The 17,509-nt window shown below is 35.7% G+C and overlaps 1 protein-coding gene across 1 annotated transcript in view; it reads left to right on the forward strand.

Moving 5' to 3' along the window:
- LOC128999457 (E3 ubiquitin-protein ligase Su(dx)-like) overlaps nucleotides 1–17,509 on the forward strand; it is a 47,168-nt gene that overhangs the window by 8,163 nt on the left and 21,496 nt on the right. Inside the window, exons 6-10 of the mRNA XM_054425992.1 lie at nucleotides 1,846–1,995; nucleotides 5,385–5,532; nucleotides 10,206–10,327; nucleotides 12,058–12,200; nucleotides 12,710–12,879. Coding sequence (XP_054281967.1) covers nucleotides 1,846–1,995; nucleotides 5,385–5,532; nucleotides 10,206–10,327; nucleotides 12,058–12,200; nucleotides 12,710–12,879 — 733 coding nt within the window. The remainder of the gene's footprint in view (nucleotides 1–1,845; nucleotides 1,996–5,384; nucleotides 5,533–10,205; nucleotides 10,328–12,057; nucleotides 12,201–12,709; nucleotides 12,880–17,509) is intronic.

Consider the following 17,509-nt stretch of genomic DNA (forward strand, 5'->3'; position numbering starts at 1 on the left):
TAATGTTAATAGTTTAGTAAGAAATTAATGTATTTTCCAAATTCAATCAAAATATGTTCATAAACAAGCAAACTACAACAGTTGACTTATTCTCCATAAGAATAACATGGGGATTTTAAATTTACAGTTTTTTTTTAATTTTCTCCAAAACCATTAGGCGCACAATAACGCATCAATATACTAAATTATTTGTTTTTTATGCTCTACAAAATGGTGTGAAAAGAAATTGTAAAATTTTGTGTTTTTAGGGCCAAAAACGGAAAAAACCTATTTTTACCCCATAAAACCCCCCATAAACCCCCGATCCCATAGTCCAATCATGCTGGTTCGCGAAGTCGTTCGAATAAATGTAGGTTTACACGTTTGTACCAAATTTCATCAAAATTGGATCATTTTTGCTCGAGTTATCGTACTAACTGACACACATATATATGAATTTGAACGGATGGTGTTTTTGGCCTCTAGGCACCTCAAAATGAAGAAATAAATCGGTCCCGGGTCCAGGTCTTACCATGAGTACTACGGTAATAGCTTATTCCCCATATGGGAAATTCGCTAAAAATGAAGGTGGTGTTGTGACCCATCATTTAGAACTACTTTTTTATGCTGAACTTAATGCCGTAATCCGTTTTTTGTTATCAAGCTTTCTTGATAAAATATTACAATCATTTTATTTAAAATGTCAATATTTTAAAAACCAAATATGACAATGAAAAACGGATTGCGGCATTGAGTTCAGCATAAAAAAGTAGTACCAAATGATGGGTCACAAAACCACCTTCATATTTAAAATAATTTATCACATTACAAAATGGCGGATCCAATATGGCGGCTGACAAAAATACATCCGTCATAACCAAGTAAAAATAGGTCCACAATGAATGGTGGTGTCCACTTATCTTTATGTAGCACTATTTTGAGATTATGGCCTTAGTTTGTAAATGCACAATGTAATGTTAATGTTAACTTTAAATATTTTTAGCCCATCGCTAAAAATAAAGTTATAAAAAGTTCTCATAATTTTAGAATGGATCAATATTTTTAAAAAACGGATTGCAGCATCATATTCAGCGTAAAAATTTAGTTTGAAACGGTGGGTCACAACCCTATCTTCACATTTGAAAAAATAACTTTGTATCCAATATGGCGGATCCAAGTAGGCCGTTAAAAATTTAAACCCAGTCAAAATGAACTACTTACTACTCTACAATTATCTGACGTAGTCCGGAGTTGATATCTTAAGAAATGTAGACAAAATTAGGGGGGGATCTCATTTCAAACTCACCCTGTATAAAAATTGCATACTTGTGTCAGGAAATAAAGTAATCGTAAATTTTGTTTCTTTAACTCTAAGAATGTTGTTTCTCTCATTATTTCCGATAACTAAAATAGCGAACTGTGTTTGGCTAAAACAACATTGTGGGAGTTGGCGCAAAAGTGCGTTGGAATGTTAAGTATGAAAAGTACGACCAGAACTACCTGTAATTACTCATGAATTTTTTCTGGTTGGCCTGGTGGACACTCTGTAGAAAAAAGCGACAACTAATAATAACTTAGACTTAACAGAGACGTATGCAGGATTGAGGAGTTTATGAACTGTGTTCAATGCAGAACACTAAAACTAATACCTCACAATTTCAGAGGTTAGTATAACACAGATAGGATAATCAAAGCATTATTGTAATGTTAGGCCTATCTAGTTAAATTCCAGCATTGGTAAAGCCAAGGGTTTTGACTTTTTCCATATACAAACTAAAATCCCTAAACATTCTGAGATTTGATCCCTGTCCTGTCTATTTTTCATTCCAATTGTAACTTATATGTTGTATGTCTACTGTATTGTAGCCCCCACCAACACTGACACGACCAACCGCAGTGTGCTAAACGGAGGTGTGAGAGCTCGCAGTCGCCCCCCTGGAACGGAGAACACCCAGCCCTCGGCTACCCAGGGCTCGGTGGTACTGCCAGAGCTTCCTACACGGCCTGTACCCTCTGGTGAGTTGACCAACTGCGTTGTTATAGTGTTGCAATAAACAAGTCTGGACCCGATATACCCCCTTATGGCATCCCCATTTTAAATTGTGGTAGAATGGCCATCAGAGGTCAGATTAGCGAGGTTCTACTGTACCTGATAAACAAATCAGTCATCCGTATCCTACACGCTCAAAATATTTTCAATATCCAAGACATTGCCTATGTTTATATGAAAAATCTCCTTATTATATCGGATTAAGGCTTTACAACAGTCTACCCACTAATTTCAAAGAAATTAACAGTATTTCAAAATTTAAAAATGATTTCAAACAATACCTTTTACAGAAAAATTATTATTTGATTTCTGATTATTGGAATGATAAGTAAATGTATTTTAGCTTAAGCTATGTAGATTTTAGTTTTATTTTGGAGACGTAGGAATTGGCTAACTCAGGAACTCGCTAACTCGGTCGTGTGTCGGAACTGGCTAACTCTGGAACTGGCTAACCGTCTCAGTCAGGAATTGGCTAACTCCGGAACCCGCTAACTCGATTTTGTCTCCCGGCAGAATTCGCTAACTCTGGAAGTCGCTAACCCGGCCGCGCCCACTGCACGGAGCGTTGCCAACCTTGTACGACCAAATAATCGTACACTGCCGTATTTCAAAATGTCAGTGTCAATGAAGATACAGTAAATGTTATTGTTTTTTGTTATCAATTCCACTTTTAACAGATAACTAGCCCAAAGTAATTCAAATACAATAAAAAATCAAGAAAAAGTGTTTTTCTTTATTTAACTGTACAATGACCAGTTAAATGTTTATGATTTCGATCTTAAATATAAATGCCATCAAGAAAATAATAGAATATGAAAAATATTGAAAATTCAGTTTAATTGGTACTCAATAATTAAACCTCTACGAAATCAAGCTAAAATACACACAAGTTCTCAAACACGGAAAACAGATTTAATCGTAATGGCGTAATAAACCAAAACCATTAATTAATACAGTCATCAACCATCGTAACTTTCATAACTAATTTATAGATTTTAAATTAAATGTTCGTCGTTGAACCGTCCAACTTACGTGTACAAATATGATGACATAGACTAAGTTTTTATCCAGGCCTAATAGTTTGAACCAAAGCATTGTTTGCCTACTAGTAAATAGTTGCCTAATTCTAAAATGTGTTGAATTTTTTTAGCAATAATGTTACATGTTTCAACCCCGTTTTTAGATTGTACACCTAAGCACCACTAGTAAAAAATAGGAGAAGATATAATATTCATATAATAAAACGTGACAGGGTTATTTTAATTCACGATTCTTAATAAACGAATTGCCGGATTTTCTCGATTTGAGTGTTGGGTTTCCTTTATATTGCTTTCACAATCGATATAAACTACAGTATACCAAGCCATTGCTCGGTTCACCGTTCCCCGGTACTGAGCTTCACAATAGACAATAGCTTTGTTTTGGATAAGATCAAATATTTTAACTATAGCCACCATTCATAAGAATTGTAACAAACAAGAACGCCTGGGTCCATTTAGAACCAGCCTGGAGAAAAACTCCAGACTTTAAAAAAGTATAGGCCTACTGAAAGACGTAAAATTAATATTAATTCAAAACAATTAAGAGGATGACCCGGGTTCTACACTAATAGCCTACGATAAAAGAAATTTACAAGTTGTATTTATGCATGGACTAATTTTTAATGCAATCCATGAATACATTACCACTTTATAATGTATCTATACATTTTATTTAAATTCAATAGCTCTATTTAAAAATACATTACCACTACAATGTAATTCTGTTATGACGTTTAGCGTGTAAATTGTATTATGATTTATGATTCAAGGTTACAAGCCCAGTATATAAAATACGAACTCAATAATTTTATTTGCAGAAGTTCACAAAATAGTATTTATTTGAATAATAGAAACAAATGGCGGACTACGAAAATAGACATTTCATAACATGTAATAGATCCACATTAAATGTGCATTTTTATCTATGCTACAATTTAAGTAAGAAACCCACGTATAAAACATACTCCCTTATATTAGTACATTTTTCATCCTTATGGATCAGCTGAAGACAGTTTTATTGTTAGTTCTGTCCGGTGCACTGTCTTTAGAGGTCGTGTTTTGTTTACAATTGTTTCTTGTTTTCAGTAATTTAAAACCTCGTTTAACCAAATAAAACGTTCTAATCACAACTAATAACACGTCCCCTAGTTATATAACCAAACAGTAAAGAACAAATCATGAAGTTAACTATAAAATAAAAGAAACACAATTTTGTTGACACTAGCGATCAGTGTCACCGGACATGAACTAGACACGAAAAACGAGCTTCAAAGTTTACAATGGGATGTAAAGTTTACTTGTGTTGGTTAGTCTATGGTAAGACTATAATGCATTTTCCACCCTAATAATCATAAGAACAATGTTAAACATACTTATAAATATATTGATTTTATCGTCTACGTTGCTCTTACTCCTAATTAATCGTAGGATACGACATTATGGTACCGATACGATATAGGTACTACACTTTCGGCAACACTGGCCAAAAATATTCGTGCTTGGCTCCCATTGGACGGCCCGCGAGGCTTCTGATTGGGAGTTAGCGAGTTCCGCCGAGGGACCGAGTTAGCGACTTCCGTACGAGGACGGAATTCGCTAACCCGGCTCTAGAGCGGGTTAGCGGTTTCCGGAGTTAGCCAATTCCGAAACCGAACAAGTTAGCGAGTTCCTCTCATCGACCAAATTTGAAGATAGGGCGTTTAACATGGGGTTAGCGAGTTCCAGAGTTAGCCAATTCCGCGGACCCTTATTTTGTAGTGTTTAAGATCTCTGACAATATCACCTGTTTCACCAGCTAACGCTGGATTTGTGAAATTTTTTGTGACATGTAATATTTCATTTAGTATATTTCATTTCAAAACCGGGAAAAAGCCGGGTTTTTATTTTAGCCCCGGTAGAAGATTGCAATTGTAAAACCCGTATTTGCCCCAATCGGAAGACTATGATGACGCTTCCGTGACCATGGGAGACGACGATGACGTCCACACGGCCGCAGAAAATATTCATGATTTTGCCACGATCGCTGACGATTGTTAATCTTGTGGGAGAAAACTCAACTTTGATGGAAGATCCTGCCCAAACTAATAAAGATTTCAAAAAATGAAAAACACTTTGCAAAACTACAGATCAGGGCCATTTTTTGACGCCTTAAGAATTAAAATCGGTTCAAAAATGTGGAAGGAGTTCTGTTTACAAAAATCGGCTTAGCGTATTATATATATAGATTCTTTATTAAAACCTTTACCTTACTTATTTTTTATTAAAAAAAAATAAAAAAAAATTGGGACAAATGTGTAATGGGCCAACTGTTACAGTGAGGAGTGTGATGTCCAATGCAGCTCCCCAGTCTGTTGTGCCTTCAATACAGAATGGTGCTGGTCCCCCGCCCCCGCCTAGCTCCACCACTGAGGCTGCCCCCGCCAACGGGGAGACTAATGCTCAGGAGGAGCCACTACCTGCTGGGTGAGTACCTACATCAGTGGTCTGCGGGCCACACTTTCTTACTTTCTCCTATTATGGTGAAAGTGTTTTTTCCAACATTTTAACATTTGTTTTTGGTTGTGCATGTGCATGTTTGTGTTCAGTTTAAAAATCTTTAATCAAACTGGTTGTTCTGCCCGTGCCTCACCACGGGGAGAGAACGCATTCTTTACCGCCTCATCCAATGCAAACTGCTGGATTATTAAGCGCTTGTTCTTGATGTAAATTAATTTTATCAATGTCCATGTTACAAGGTAAATGTTTTTTTTTCCCAGTCGGGCACATAAAGCTCCTTCCAATTTCTCTAGTTCTTGTGTCACTTAATTATTATATACACAACATTTGCTTTCAAAATCAATAAATTCTAATTGCTGTGTTTTTAAATATATAATACTAACTAATAAGTAAACAATTGAAACAGAATTTAACACGTTCGCTACCGAGCGTCGCATATATGCGACGTCGCGATCATTGCCACGGACCGAGGTATTCAATATAATCTCACATAGATCGGCTGTCACTTTGTTAACAGTACACGCAGACCACGGGAGAAAACCTGTTAAAACAGTGATAATTTACTTTGTAATACGCTGCAATTGTGTTTGTAAATAATATATTCTTGTTTTTTTATATTTTTGATAACCTTTTGTAATATTGCATATATGCAACGACAGTCTATGGGTAGAAACGGGCTGTCGCATATGTGCATCGCTTGTGATATGCAGAAAACCCCCTCACTCTTCACAGGTTATCCTGCATATACACATGGGAGCGTAGCTTTAGTGAAAACCAGATCTTTAACTTTATATAACTCTAGTTATGAGCTGGGTGGCTGTTAAATGAGAGGACCATATTTAATTCAAAGTACTGAACCTTTTATTATCTTAAATCAATCAACTATCCTATACAACAATAAAACCATTATTGACAACAACCCCACTAATGAATGGCTGCTAGGAAACGTCCTGGAGGCAGCTAGAAAATCCCTATAGAGGAATCTACTTCCTCGTAATTTAATCAAACAAAATTTCTGACCCAAAAGAATTTCCCTTATTAAAAAAACACAAATCCTAATTAACTTATAATCCCAGTAAAACAAAGTTTCCCCTTACAAAGACTCGTGACTAAAGAGCCTAACCCTAAGATAGAGCAACCAATACTCACCCAACTCTTCTGGTCACCCTGCCCTGGGCGACTGACCCCTTTCTCTACCTCAGGTGGCCTATTTATTCAACCCAATAGCTACGGAGTGCAAAGCCCTCGGTGTTTACAAAACAAACCTCCAGCACGCTTCATAGCAAGCAAGGCCTGACCACAGGTCATCGACCTAACCTTGCCTAGGCTACCCTCGATTACATGCTGGTCTATATGAATGAAAAATTTTGTACTATTGCGGTTGCAAACGTGTTAAGGGTTTGAACACTTATCTCATAGTATCAGAAAAACGTACTGCCACTTCTCTTTAAGCGTTTATCCTAAATAATTTTACCCATTTCACCATTGTTTTCCAATCTGGAACAGCGCCATGTTGACCAAGGATGGAATGTGGTCCAAACAATCTCTGGGTTTTGCACAAAAATCACTATTTTTAAAATAGGTTTCCACATCAAAATCTCAGTCTTAATAGCCTCAGGCATAATATTTACTGTAGTTTATTTTTGTAAAAAAATACAACCGACTTCAAACGCTCTAAAAAGAATGAAATAATTTCAATAAAGTAAACTTTTGTATTAGGCAAGCTCACGTATTTTAAGTCGGCGCGGCTCTATGATGATTTTTGATACAAAATTGAAAGAGGGTGTCCACATTGCAGGTGACTATCTATAACTAAAGGTGTTAATCTGCATGTCTTTTTCATAGTTATGCGTTAAGTGTTATTTTATTACCGTAATCAGAGATCGGCATTATAGTGGTATTAACGAGTATCTTTAAAAAGATTATAACGCATTTAAATGTTTCTAACTTGGAAAAGTAACGTTTTAATACTAAACTAGCTTCTTTTCCCTATCATAATATCAAACTAAATTATTTTCCTATTCATATAGAACATTTGTGTGTGTTCATAATGCATTTATTCTGGAGTAAACATAAAATACAAGAAAATATTTCCTTTAATATATAAACAAAACAGTTCAGTATGTTTTTTATATATTTATGTTATCCAGCTAAAATTTATTGATTTTCACACACAATATTTAATTTCAATCATATTTGCAGTTTGAGCCGCGCCGACTTGAAATACGTGAGCTTGCCTAATACAAAAGTTTACTTTATTGAAATTATTTCATTCTTTTTAGAGCGTTTGAAGTCGGTTGTATTTTTTTACAAAAATAAATTATTTCATGATTTTTAGTGACTGTATAATTTTTTATATATTAATTACTTGAGGATTTTTGATAAGCAAAACTGTTTGAAACAATCAAAAGTTCCACCGAACAATCATTATTTTAAAACTGCTTGAGTCACCTGTTCAGGTTACATAATCAATGGGTATGGAAATAAACATCTTTAGATATTCCTTAAGAAAGAAAGAGTTGTCCATTACATTAGGCCTAATGAAAAACTAATTGTCTTTTCTAGATAAATTTAAATGTCAGACATCATCGTTTCCTGCAATCGGTGTACTTCTACATTATAAAAATAAATACAGTAACGTCTCATGCCTTTTGGAACAATATGAAAGTTATTCCTCAGCTACCAGCACTAAAAAATCTCTCAAAAGTGGAAAATTGGTCGTTAACACCATAGTACCTTTCGTATAGTACCTTTGGAAAATATTATATGAAAGATTGGTTCAGCTAAAAGTGGTGTAAGTCATGTAGGGGGTTTTTGTTTGCTCAAGATATAGCCTAGTCGACATTGCAAATCATCTTCCTCTAGGACTTTCCGAAGCAGGCATAATAGTATTGATATGTTATAGTAACTGGGTAGAGAATATTAATAAACATTCCACATCTGCAAATGAAATATATATATGAAAGATTGGTTCAGCTAAAAGTGGTGCAAGCCATGTAGGTGGTTTTGTTTGATCAAGATATAGCCTAGTCGAAATTGCAAATCATCTTTCTCTAGGACTTTCCGAAGCAGGCATAATAGTATTTATATGATATAGTAACTGGGTAGAGAATATCAATAAACATTCCACATCTGCAAATGCATGTTTAGTAATTAAAATATTTTAAACTTTTAAGACAATTGATGATTATGCACTGTCACACTTCTTAGGTCGTGTAAGGAATAATTGCATTTGATTTATATTTAGACCTGTTTTATGAATGCTTCGGTTTTCACAATACACCTTTATTTGTCAATATCATACAGCTATTCACTGAAACATATATGTTTTTGTAAGTCAGAATATTCAATACTAAACACAGAATATACACAAATCAGGTCAAAAGTTAAAATACATTTTTTATAGTAACCAAAACAAAATGCATTTTTCTCAATGTAATTCATTAAGGCTCCATGGCAAGAAATAGTTTATTGATCAATATGAAGCAACTGTTTCATGAAGAATTGTCTGTAGCTTCATTTAAATGGTTTCAACTAACAGCTGTAGGAATGTTATTATTATTTATTGCCTTCTCTGCACAAATGTAAACAATCTGCACAAATGTAAACAAAATAAATGTTGAATATTTAAGGTTTTCAGAATTTTTCACTGAAACAAATATTATACTTAAACATAATATATAAGGTACCAAATAGAAACTCTCCTGGTTATTCTGGTGGTGGAACCACACTGATCGGTAAAAGAATCACAGAGAAATTGGTGAACATACATAGAAAAAAAAAAACATCGCCACAAACAAATTGAGAACCTCCTCCTTTTGTTGGTAGTGGGGAAGTCGGTTAAAAATGGCATAGTTTAATTGACATTATAAGCACAGCTGATCATTCGTTGTTGCAACAATTAACATGTGACAGCTAAAACAAATTGTGGCGTTCTCATTGCCTCACCCTATAGAAATGTATGGTAAAAATTAAAAGGTTAGCTCATGAAAAAGTAAACAAACTAACTAAAACAAAAACAAATATAACAGCTGATGTATCTCGAATATTTAAAATATGATTTAAAATGCATGACATTTATTGACAATCTTGCCTTTAGGAGAGGGTTTATCGAAAAACTGATATTTTGTGGGGTAGTTTCACATCAAGACCTTTCATTTGAGTATGGGGTCGATAGGTATGCGGCTTACGATTTTCTCAAAAGTTCAAAAATAGATAGAAATGCTTTTAAACAATTATTTCATGTTCAACCATGTGTTGCAACAGTTGAAAAAATTTTATCTACATACTATAATATAATTATTGTCTCGATTATGATATGCAAAATCCACTCATCAAAAAAGTTCAAAACAATACAATTTATTGACATTTAAACTAATATTTTTATTTTTATGCTATAGTCAAAATAATTACTAAATTTCATTCAAGTGTTGGCAGAATAAATTTTTTCTTTGTGATTTTTGGTTATCAGAAGTAATAGTCTTTACTTTTCGATTTCAAAACACAAAATTATTTAGTAGGCCTAGATGTTTGACAATTTTTTCAATGCATAGAAAGGACTAGCAGATAGTGTTAAGTGATTTATTTACAAGGAAACTGTAGAAGTTTGAGTGTTTGCAAGTTTACGTAACTGTTGTCAGGTGGGAGATGAGATATGATGTGTACGGACGACGCTACTACGTTGACCACAACAGTAGAAGTACCTCATGGGAGAGACCCCAGCCGCTGCCCCCCGGCTGGGAGATACGGAGAGACTCTAGAGGTAGGATGTCTTTTAGCCTGAAACTGTTTTACATGTTGCTTGAAGCTTGTCGCTAGAGAGTCGTGGCATCATCACATGGCTAAAATTCATTGATAATTGGCTGATTTTGAACATGGAGAATAATATGATAGGCTACGCATCTTTTTTATTACCTTTTAGCGAATTTCCCTATAGGGAAGTAGCTATTACCATAGGTGGTATGGTAAGACCTAGGCCCGGGACCGCTTTACTTTTTCATTGTGATGTCCCAGAGGCCAAAAACAACATTCGTTCAAATTTGTATATATAGATTTTTTAATATATATATGTGTCCTAACTTAAGATTTTTTTCAAATTTTGATGAAATTTGGTTTTAAGGTGTAAGGCGGGATAAACTTGAACGAGTTTGCGTTCACCAGCATGATCAGACCATGGGAACGGGGTTTTACGGGGGGGGGGGGGTTTATGGGGTAAAAATTGGTTTTTCTAATTTTTGACCCTCTAAATTTCTCTCCAGACCTTTTCAAAGAGCTTAAAAAATAATAATAATAATTTAGTAATTCAAAGTATTTTTGTACAATTATTGGTTACGGGGAAATTTTAAAGAAAATTTTATTTTAAAATTCCCATGTTATTCTTATGGGAAATATTGTCAAATATTGTAAAATGTTGTAGTTTGCTTGTTTATGGATATATGGATCAAACTTGGTAAATTTATTTATTTTATACTAAGTTATTAATATTTTTAATAAAAAATACACTTTTTACTCTCCCTGTAGCAGCAAGCCTATGTACTCAGAAAACCTAACGTTAATTAAATACATTTAATTGAAAATCAATTCAGGGAACTGGAAATTCGCTTAGTCAGCAGGTTTGCTGCGGCGGGGGTATTTTATTTTATCATATTATTTGTACATCAGTCTTGGTGGTAAAAATGTTTGAACATGGAGACTCTGGGACTGAAGCCCTGTGCTTTACTACTAAACCCGCTCGCTCTTAGAGATAGGAAGTAGAAAGAATGTGGAAAAAATTAACCTCAAGAAAAGGTGCACAACTAGTTTAATAGAGAACATTTTTTCTTGGGAACTAGATGAACTAAAAAAGATTTATTGGTTTCATTTTTATGAATCTAGCTTTTTGCAAAAGATATTTTTTAAGGAAAGACTCTAGGCCAGGACATCTATTATTATAACAAAGGGAAAATATTAGTTAGCGTATGGTACCTGATAGACCATTGCTAACACTGAAGACACAAAAAAGTATGGCATTCCTAGTGATCTAGTAAAGTGAGTCGGTGGCTCAGTCGGTAGCGTCGCAGACTCCAGGCCCAAGGCAGCAGTGTCGTGGGTTTGGATCCTGGTCACTTCCGAAAACATTTTTATCAGTACAGATCACCTTTGTACTGTACTGGCTCACTCCTTGCTTTGCTGTATACAATCCTCGCACGGGCGGTTATTCTATGTAGACGGGCAAATTCAAAGTTTAAAGAGGCCGCCGACCTCTTAAAAAAAAATATATTACCATAGTAGGCCTACAATGCCTATATTATTTTGTTATGCTCTTTGTTAATAGGAATCACGCTGCGATCCGTGTTATTTCTCTTGCTCGTTCAAACAGCCCAGACTATGTTACAAAATGATATGGTATTCTTAGAAATCTTTTACAAAGGTCACATCTCAGTAATAGTATTATTTATCCTATTGTGATAAAAAATAACGACCTCTTCTAACTAAAGTGTTGTGTTTCTACAGGTAGGATATACTATGTGGACCACAACACTCGCACAACAACATGGCAGCGGCCCAACACTGAGAGGCTACAGCATTACCAGCAATGGCAGGGAGAACGGGCACATGTGGTACAGCAAGGCAATCAGAGGTTCCTCTACCCTCAGGTACAATAGGCAATACACAAGCTACATAAACATTATAAAAGGCTTAGCTTTGTCTTTTAAGTACATGTTGAATCAGCCTTTTTAGTTTTCCTTTCCTAAACAGTAACAAAGCTTGAACCAACTGAATTAAAAACTAGTGATTGGTCGGTACCACTTTTTCAATGTTGGTACCGGTTCCTAACCAAAATCGATTCTCGGTTCCGGTACCATAGGTACCTTATTTTAAATTACACTACTTCATTGTTTTATTTTTGAAACAAAATACAGTATCCCTATTTCAATTTTTAAAAACTGATTATTTTTCATTAGTGTAGGTTCGTTATATTAAGATACTAAGTAAAATATAAAGTCAAATTTTAGTAAAGACTGATTTTCACAATAGGTTATCAACGTTTACAAATTTTACTAGGGTTTAAAACGAGCTACTCCGACTTTTTCAAATTTTAAATCAAGACTAACTTTTACCGATCAAAATCAGTTGCGTTATACATGTTTGTTTGTTTTGTCAGCAGCAGCCGAGCCCAGCTGTCAACTCTGGTGCGGCCGCCAAGGTGGAGGAGGAGGATGCTCTGGGACCGTTGCCCAAGGACTGGGAGAAGAGAGTACAACCTGACGGCAGAGTGTACTTTGTCAACCACAAGAACAGAACCACTCAGTGGGAGGACCCCAGGACACAAGGGTAAGTCACCTGTCTGGTAGATTGTAGGATGCTCTGGGACCGTTGCCCAAAGACTGGGAGAAGAGAGTACAACCTGACGGCAGAGTGTACTTTGTCAACCACAAGAACAGAACCACTCAGTGGGAGGACCCCAGGACACAAGGGTAAGTCACCTGTCTGGTAGATTGTAGGTTGCTCTGGGACCGTTGCCCAAGGACTGGGAGAAGAGAGTACAACCTGACGGCAGAGTGTACTTTGTCAACCACAATAACAGAACCACTCAGTGGGAGGACCCCAGGACACAAGGGTAAGTCACCTGTCTGGTAGATTGTAGGATGCTCTGGGACCGTTGCCCAAGGACTGGGAGAAGAGAGTACAACCTGACGGCAGAGTGTACTTTGTCAACCACAATAACAGAACCACTCAGTGGGAGGACCCCAGGACACAAGGGTAAGTCACCTGTCTGGTAGATTGTAGGATGCTCTGGGACCGTTGCCCAAGGACTGGGAGAAGAGAGTACAACCTGACGGCAGAGTGTACTTTGTCAACCACAAGAACAGAACCACTCAGTGGGAGGACCCCAGGACACAAGGGTAAGTCACCTGTCTGGTAGATTGTAGGATGCTCTGGGACCGTTGCCCAAGGACTGGGAGAAGAGAGTACAACCTGACGGCAGAGTGTACTTTGTCAACCACAAGAACATAACCACCCAGTGGGAGGATCCCAGGACACAATGGTAAGTCACCTGTTTGGTAGATTGTAGGATGCTCTGGGACCGTTGCCCAAGGACAGGCAGAAGAGAGTACATCCTGACGGCAGAGTGTACTTTGTCAACCACAAGAACAGAACTACTCAGTGGGAGGACCCCAGGACACAAGGGTAAGTCACCTGTCTGGTAGATTGTAGGATGCAAACAGGTAGCTGCTGGAGTTTTTATTTTATTCTAAGCTTTAGTCTGTTTGATGTGTCACACAAATAAAATTTCACCAAAGTTTGAATTTTGTATCACAAGTTAGGAATAGGAAATAAGGCAAGATTCCTGAGGCATAGTTGCTTTAGGTCTTGGGGTAACATTTAATAGAAATAGTAGTAAAGTTGCAGATATTGAGTATTAATTAGAGATGGGCCGATACCAAAAATTGTCGATACCGATACAACCAAAGTCCTCTCAATGATACCGATACTTCCGATACCTATCAAAATAACAGCTGGAATAAAATAAAACAATAATTTTAATATGAACATATTTATTGTCAACAGTAAATAACCAGAATATCTTTGTTCATACATACACATTTTTGTATATGTAGGCCTATACACATTTATGGATCGTCATCACTATATCAGTTTTCAAACTCGAGAATTAGGGGATCAAAATAAGCCAATCATCAAACTCGAGAACACAGAGATTTTAAGTAAGGACAACATTCAATTCTTGGGATTGGAAATGGATAAAAATTTGAAATGGAACAGTCACGTTGAAAAGTTACTTGCCAAAATCACATCAGGATTATATGCTTTATCTAGATTGAAACCCTTATGTGAAAAACAAACTCTAAAAGTTATGTATTTTTCATATATCCACTCAAGTATATCTTTTGGGATTTCACTTTATGGTGCAGATGCAACTAGTGATAACAATTTAAATTCTATTCTAAAAAAGCAGATGAAAGCTATTAGAATCATCTGCAATTTAGATTTTGAATTTTCTGTTAATAAAGAACATTTTAAATCAGAAAATATAATGACAATTTACGGAATGTACGTTTTTGAAACAATTTTATCAGTAAAGGACAGACTTCATGATTTGGAACGAGTTGGGGATAGTCATAATTATTTAACCAGAAATCGGGAAAACCTTGCAATTGGCCACCATAGTCTAAAACTTTTTGAGAAAAAATCCATATATGCGGGATCAAAATTTTATAATAATCCCCCAATCGAAATTAAATCAGAGAACTCCAAAACAATATTTAAAAATAAATTAAAAAGATTTCTCATCAGCAAGGCTATTTTTTCTTTTGAAGAGTTGAATAGTCTTTGAGGTCAAAAACTAATTTAGGATATGTATTTTTTTTTACAATTTATAAAAAAAATGTAAGTTTGTGAAATTTTGTTTTATTTTCTTGTGTTAGAAATGTATTTAATAAATATTAGGCCTACTTGCAGCTGAACTGTTGACACTATTCAATGTATTTTGTACAAGAGATGAATAAAGTAGTTTTGAATTGAATTGAATATCGTGGTCTAGGCCTATATTTTCTTCCACGACTGTTGATTTGTTCAATTTCCTCTGAAAAATTCACATAATGGTGAAGTTTCAGATGTTTAATGAGGTTAGAAGTCACACAAGACTTACCCCCACGAGAAATATCTTTTTGCACAGATTACATTTTGCCACATCCACTACTTTCACTAATAATATTAAAAAAGGCCCACATATAACATTTACGCTTAAACCTACTCATATTAAATAAAAAACTATATCATTCATTAACTAAAATCAAAAGAAATTCAATTCCAATGTGAAATAACAATAACATAACCTCAACAGTCAACATACGGATGGATCGTACGACATACACTGTAACTGCAACACCTCGATCGTGCATAACGGGACTACTGCATCTCTAAAATGCTAACCGTAATTGGTTTATCGTCTTCCTCCGATCCAAAACCAGCCAATGAGAAAGGTTCTAATAAGTTAGTAAATACACTAGCACTCGGTGCGGCGTTCAACAACAATACAAGTTTCAATGTCGCTAAAACATAGCTTGTGATTGGTTGATTGTCGTCGCAGGGCAGTAGGTGAGCCAATGAGATTGTGTCTATTATAAAATGCCAAGGACACTAGCGCTTGCAGTGGTGATCAACCAAACCTAGTATCCACGTCGCTATAACATGACACGTGATTGGCCGAACATCGTCTCTAAGTGGCAAACTAGCCAATGAGGTTGTGTCTATCAAATTGCAAGGCCAATAGTGCGCAGCAATATGCCGCAGTGGTGATCAACCAAACCAAATATCATCCCTGGAGTTGAAAACTAGCCAATGAGGTTGTCTCTAATAAGTAGGCACTCTAACAGCTAGGATTCGTAACAGCAATTTACCCGCTCTGAACTGACTTAATCCGCACCGATTCGTACCGTTCAGTGGTTCAGTGTCAGTATCGGTATCGAACCCAAAACAGGTAAGTATCGACTATACCTCGATACCGCTGGTATCGAGAGTATTTTGGTATCGAGTGTGACAGAAACTTACCAGTCATGTGACGAGTTTTGGGATTGATTATGAAAAGCTAGATGTATAGTGTTAAAAGAATTAGCCAAAGATGCCTAAGACAAAAAATGAAGACATATTGAGCAAGCTCATCAATCTATATATTAATTTGAAACTGTTTTTCTTTGTGACAGCTAATTTGAGAGAACGGCTGGGCATAGAAACTCGGTAGAGGTGTCTAAAGAAAGGGCTTGGTCTGTAGATGAGCCATCAAAAGAGAAACGTGGTAAATTCCCTTGGGGCTCTGCCCCAGTGGCCTTTAAATTCCCATCCCATGTTATTCTTGTGGGGGAAAATCGGGTTTTTGTCACAGCAAATTTCAAAAACGGCTGGGCGTAGAAACTTGGTAGGGGTCTCTGAAGAAAGGTCTTGGTCTGTAGATGAGCCATCAAAAGAGAAACGAGGTAAATTTCCTTGGGGCTCTGCCCCAGAGGCCTTTAAAGTCCCCTGAGCAGATTTGTTTACATTATGACCATATGTATAATTTTACACGAATTTTTAATGAAACAGCTGTTAATATTTAAATTGTGATTTACTGAATTGGTCAAAATGAAGTATTTGCAATGGTTTTTTTTCTGATTTTAAAATCGATTTTCTTCTGCATCGTGTCATGTTTTGCAATATAATGTTCTATTGCCAAATCAGTGGAAAATCCTAATATTACAGTAACTCTTAAAATTATTTCTTATGAAGTTAACTTATGTCTATTGTCAGAGTTAGTTTCTGCCTTTTTTGCCACTTCTTGGAGATTGCATGTAGGCGTGTTGCACGTAGATGATATTCTTTGGCGTATTGCATCTGTAGACGATACTTGGATTGGTGTAGTTATTACAATGAAAAATGTGAGTAATCCTGGACAATTTGATGTAGGCCTACTAAAAATAAAACTGAATTAACACTGTGCTACATTTCTTGAGCAATCATTGAAAGAGCCGATTTGTAAACAATGGAAACATAAGAAAGTCATAGAACACAACCAAGTGGAAGAAATAGAAATAATGTTTTTTTTTTCTTAATTTATAATCATTATTATAGAGAACCTAATGCGGCTATGAGTGGGAAACATTTGGAGAAAACTCTAAAAAACAAGATCAGCTTTTGAAAAAAGATAAGATATTTACAAACAATTTTGATTATATCTAACTGTTGTGTACATCGTGAGTATTTCCATAATCTTTGAGTCGACTTTTATAAAGTCATCGGAAATTATGATTGTTATTCGTTTGAAAATAACTCATGTAATGCTTCGCAATTGCTCGAATTTGAGCAACAGGTTCACTAGTTAATACTTTAATCTAAAACACCATCTGGTCTAAATTTGAAATAGTATATACAAAATTTTCTTAACAATTTTTTTCACTTTTTCAATATT

Source organism: Macrosteles quadrilineatus, unplaced genomic scaffold (assembly GCF_028750875.1).
Source record: "Macrosteles quadrilineatus isolate MER2022 unplaced genomic scaffold, UCM_ALF_1.0 Scaffold_8__2_contigs__length_117827958, whole genome shotgun sequence".
NCBI classification, from domain to species: domain Eukaryota; kingdom Metazoa; phylum Arthropoda; class Insecta; order Hemiptera; family Cicadellidae; genus Macrosteles; species Macrosteles quadrilineatus.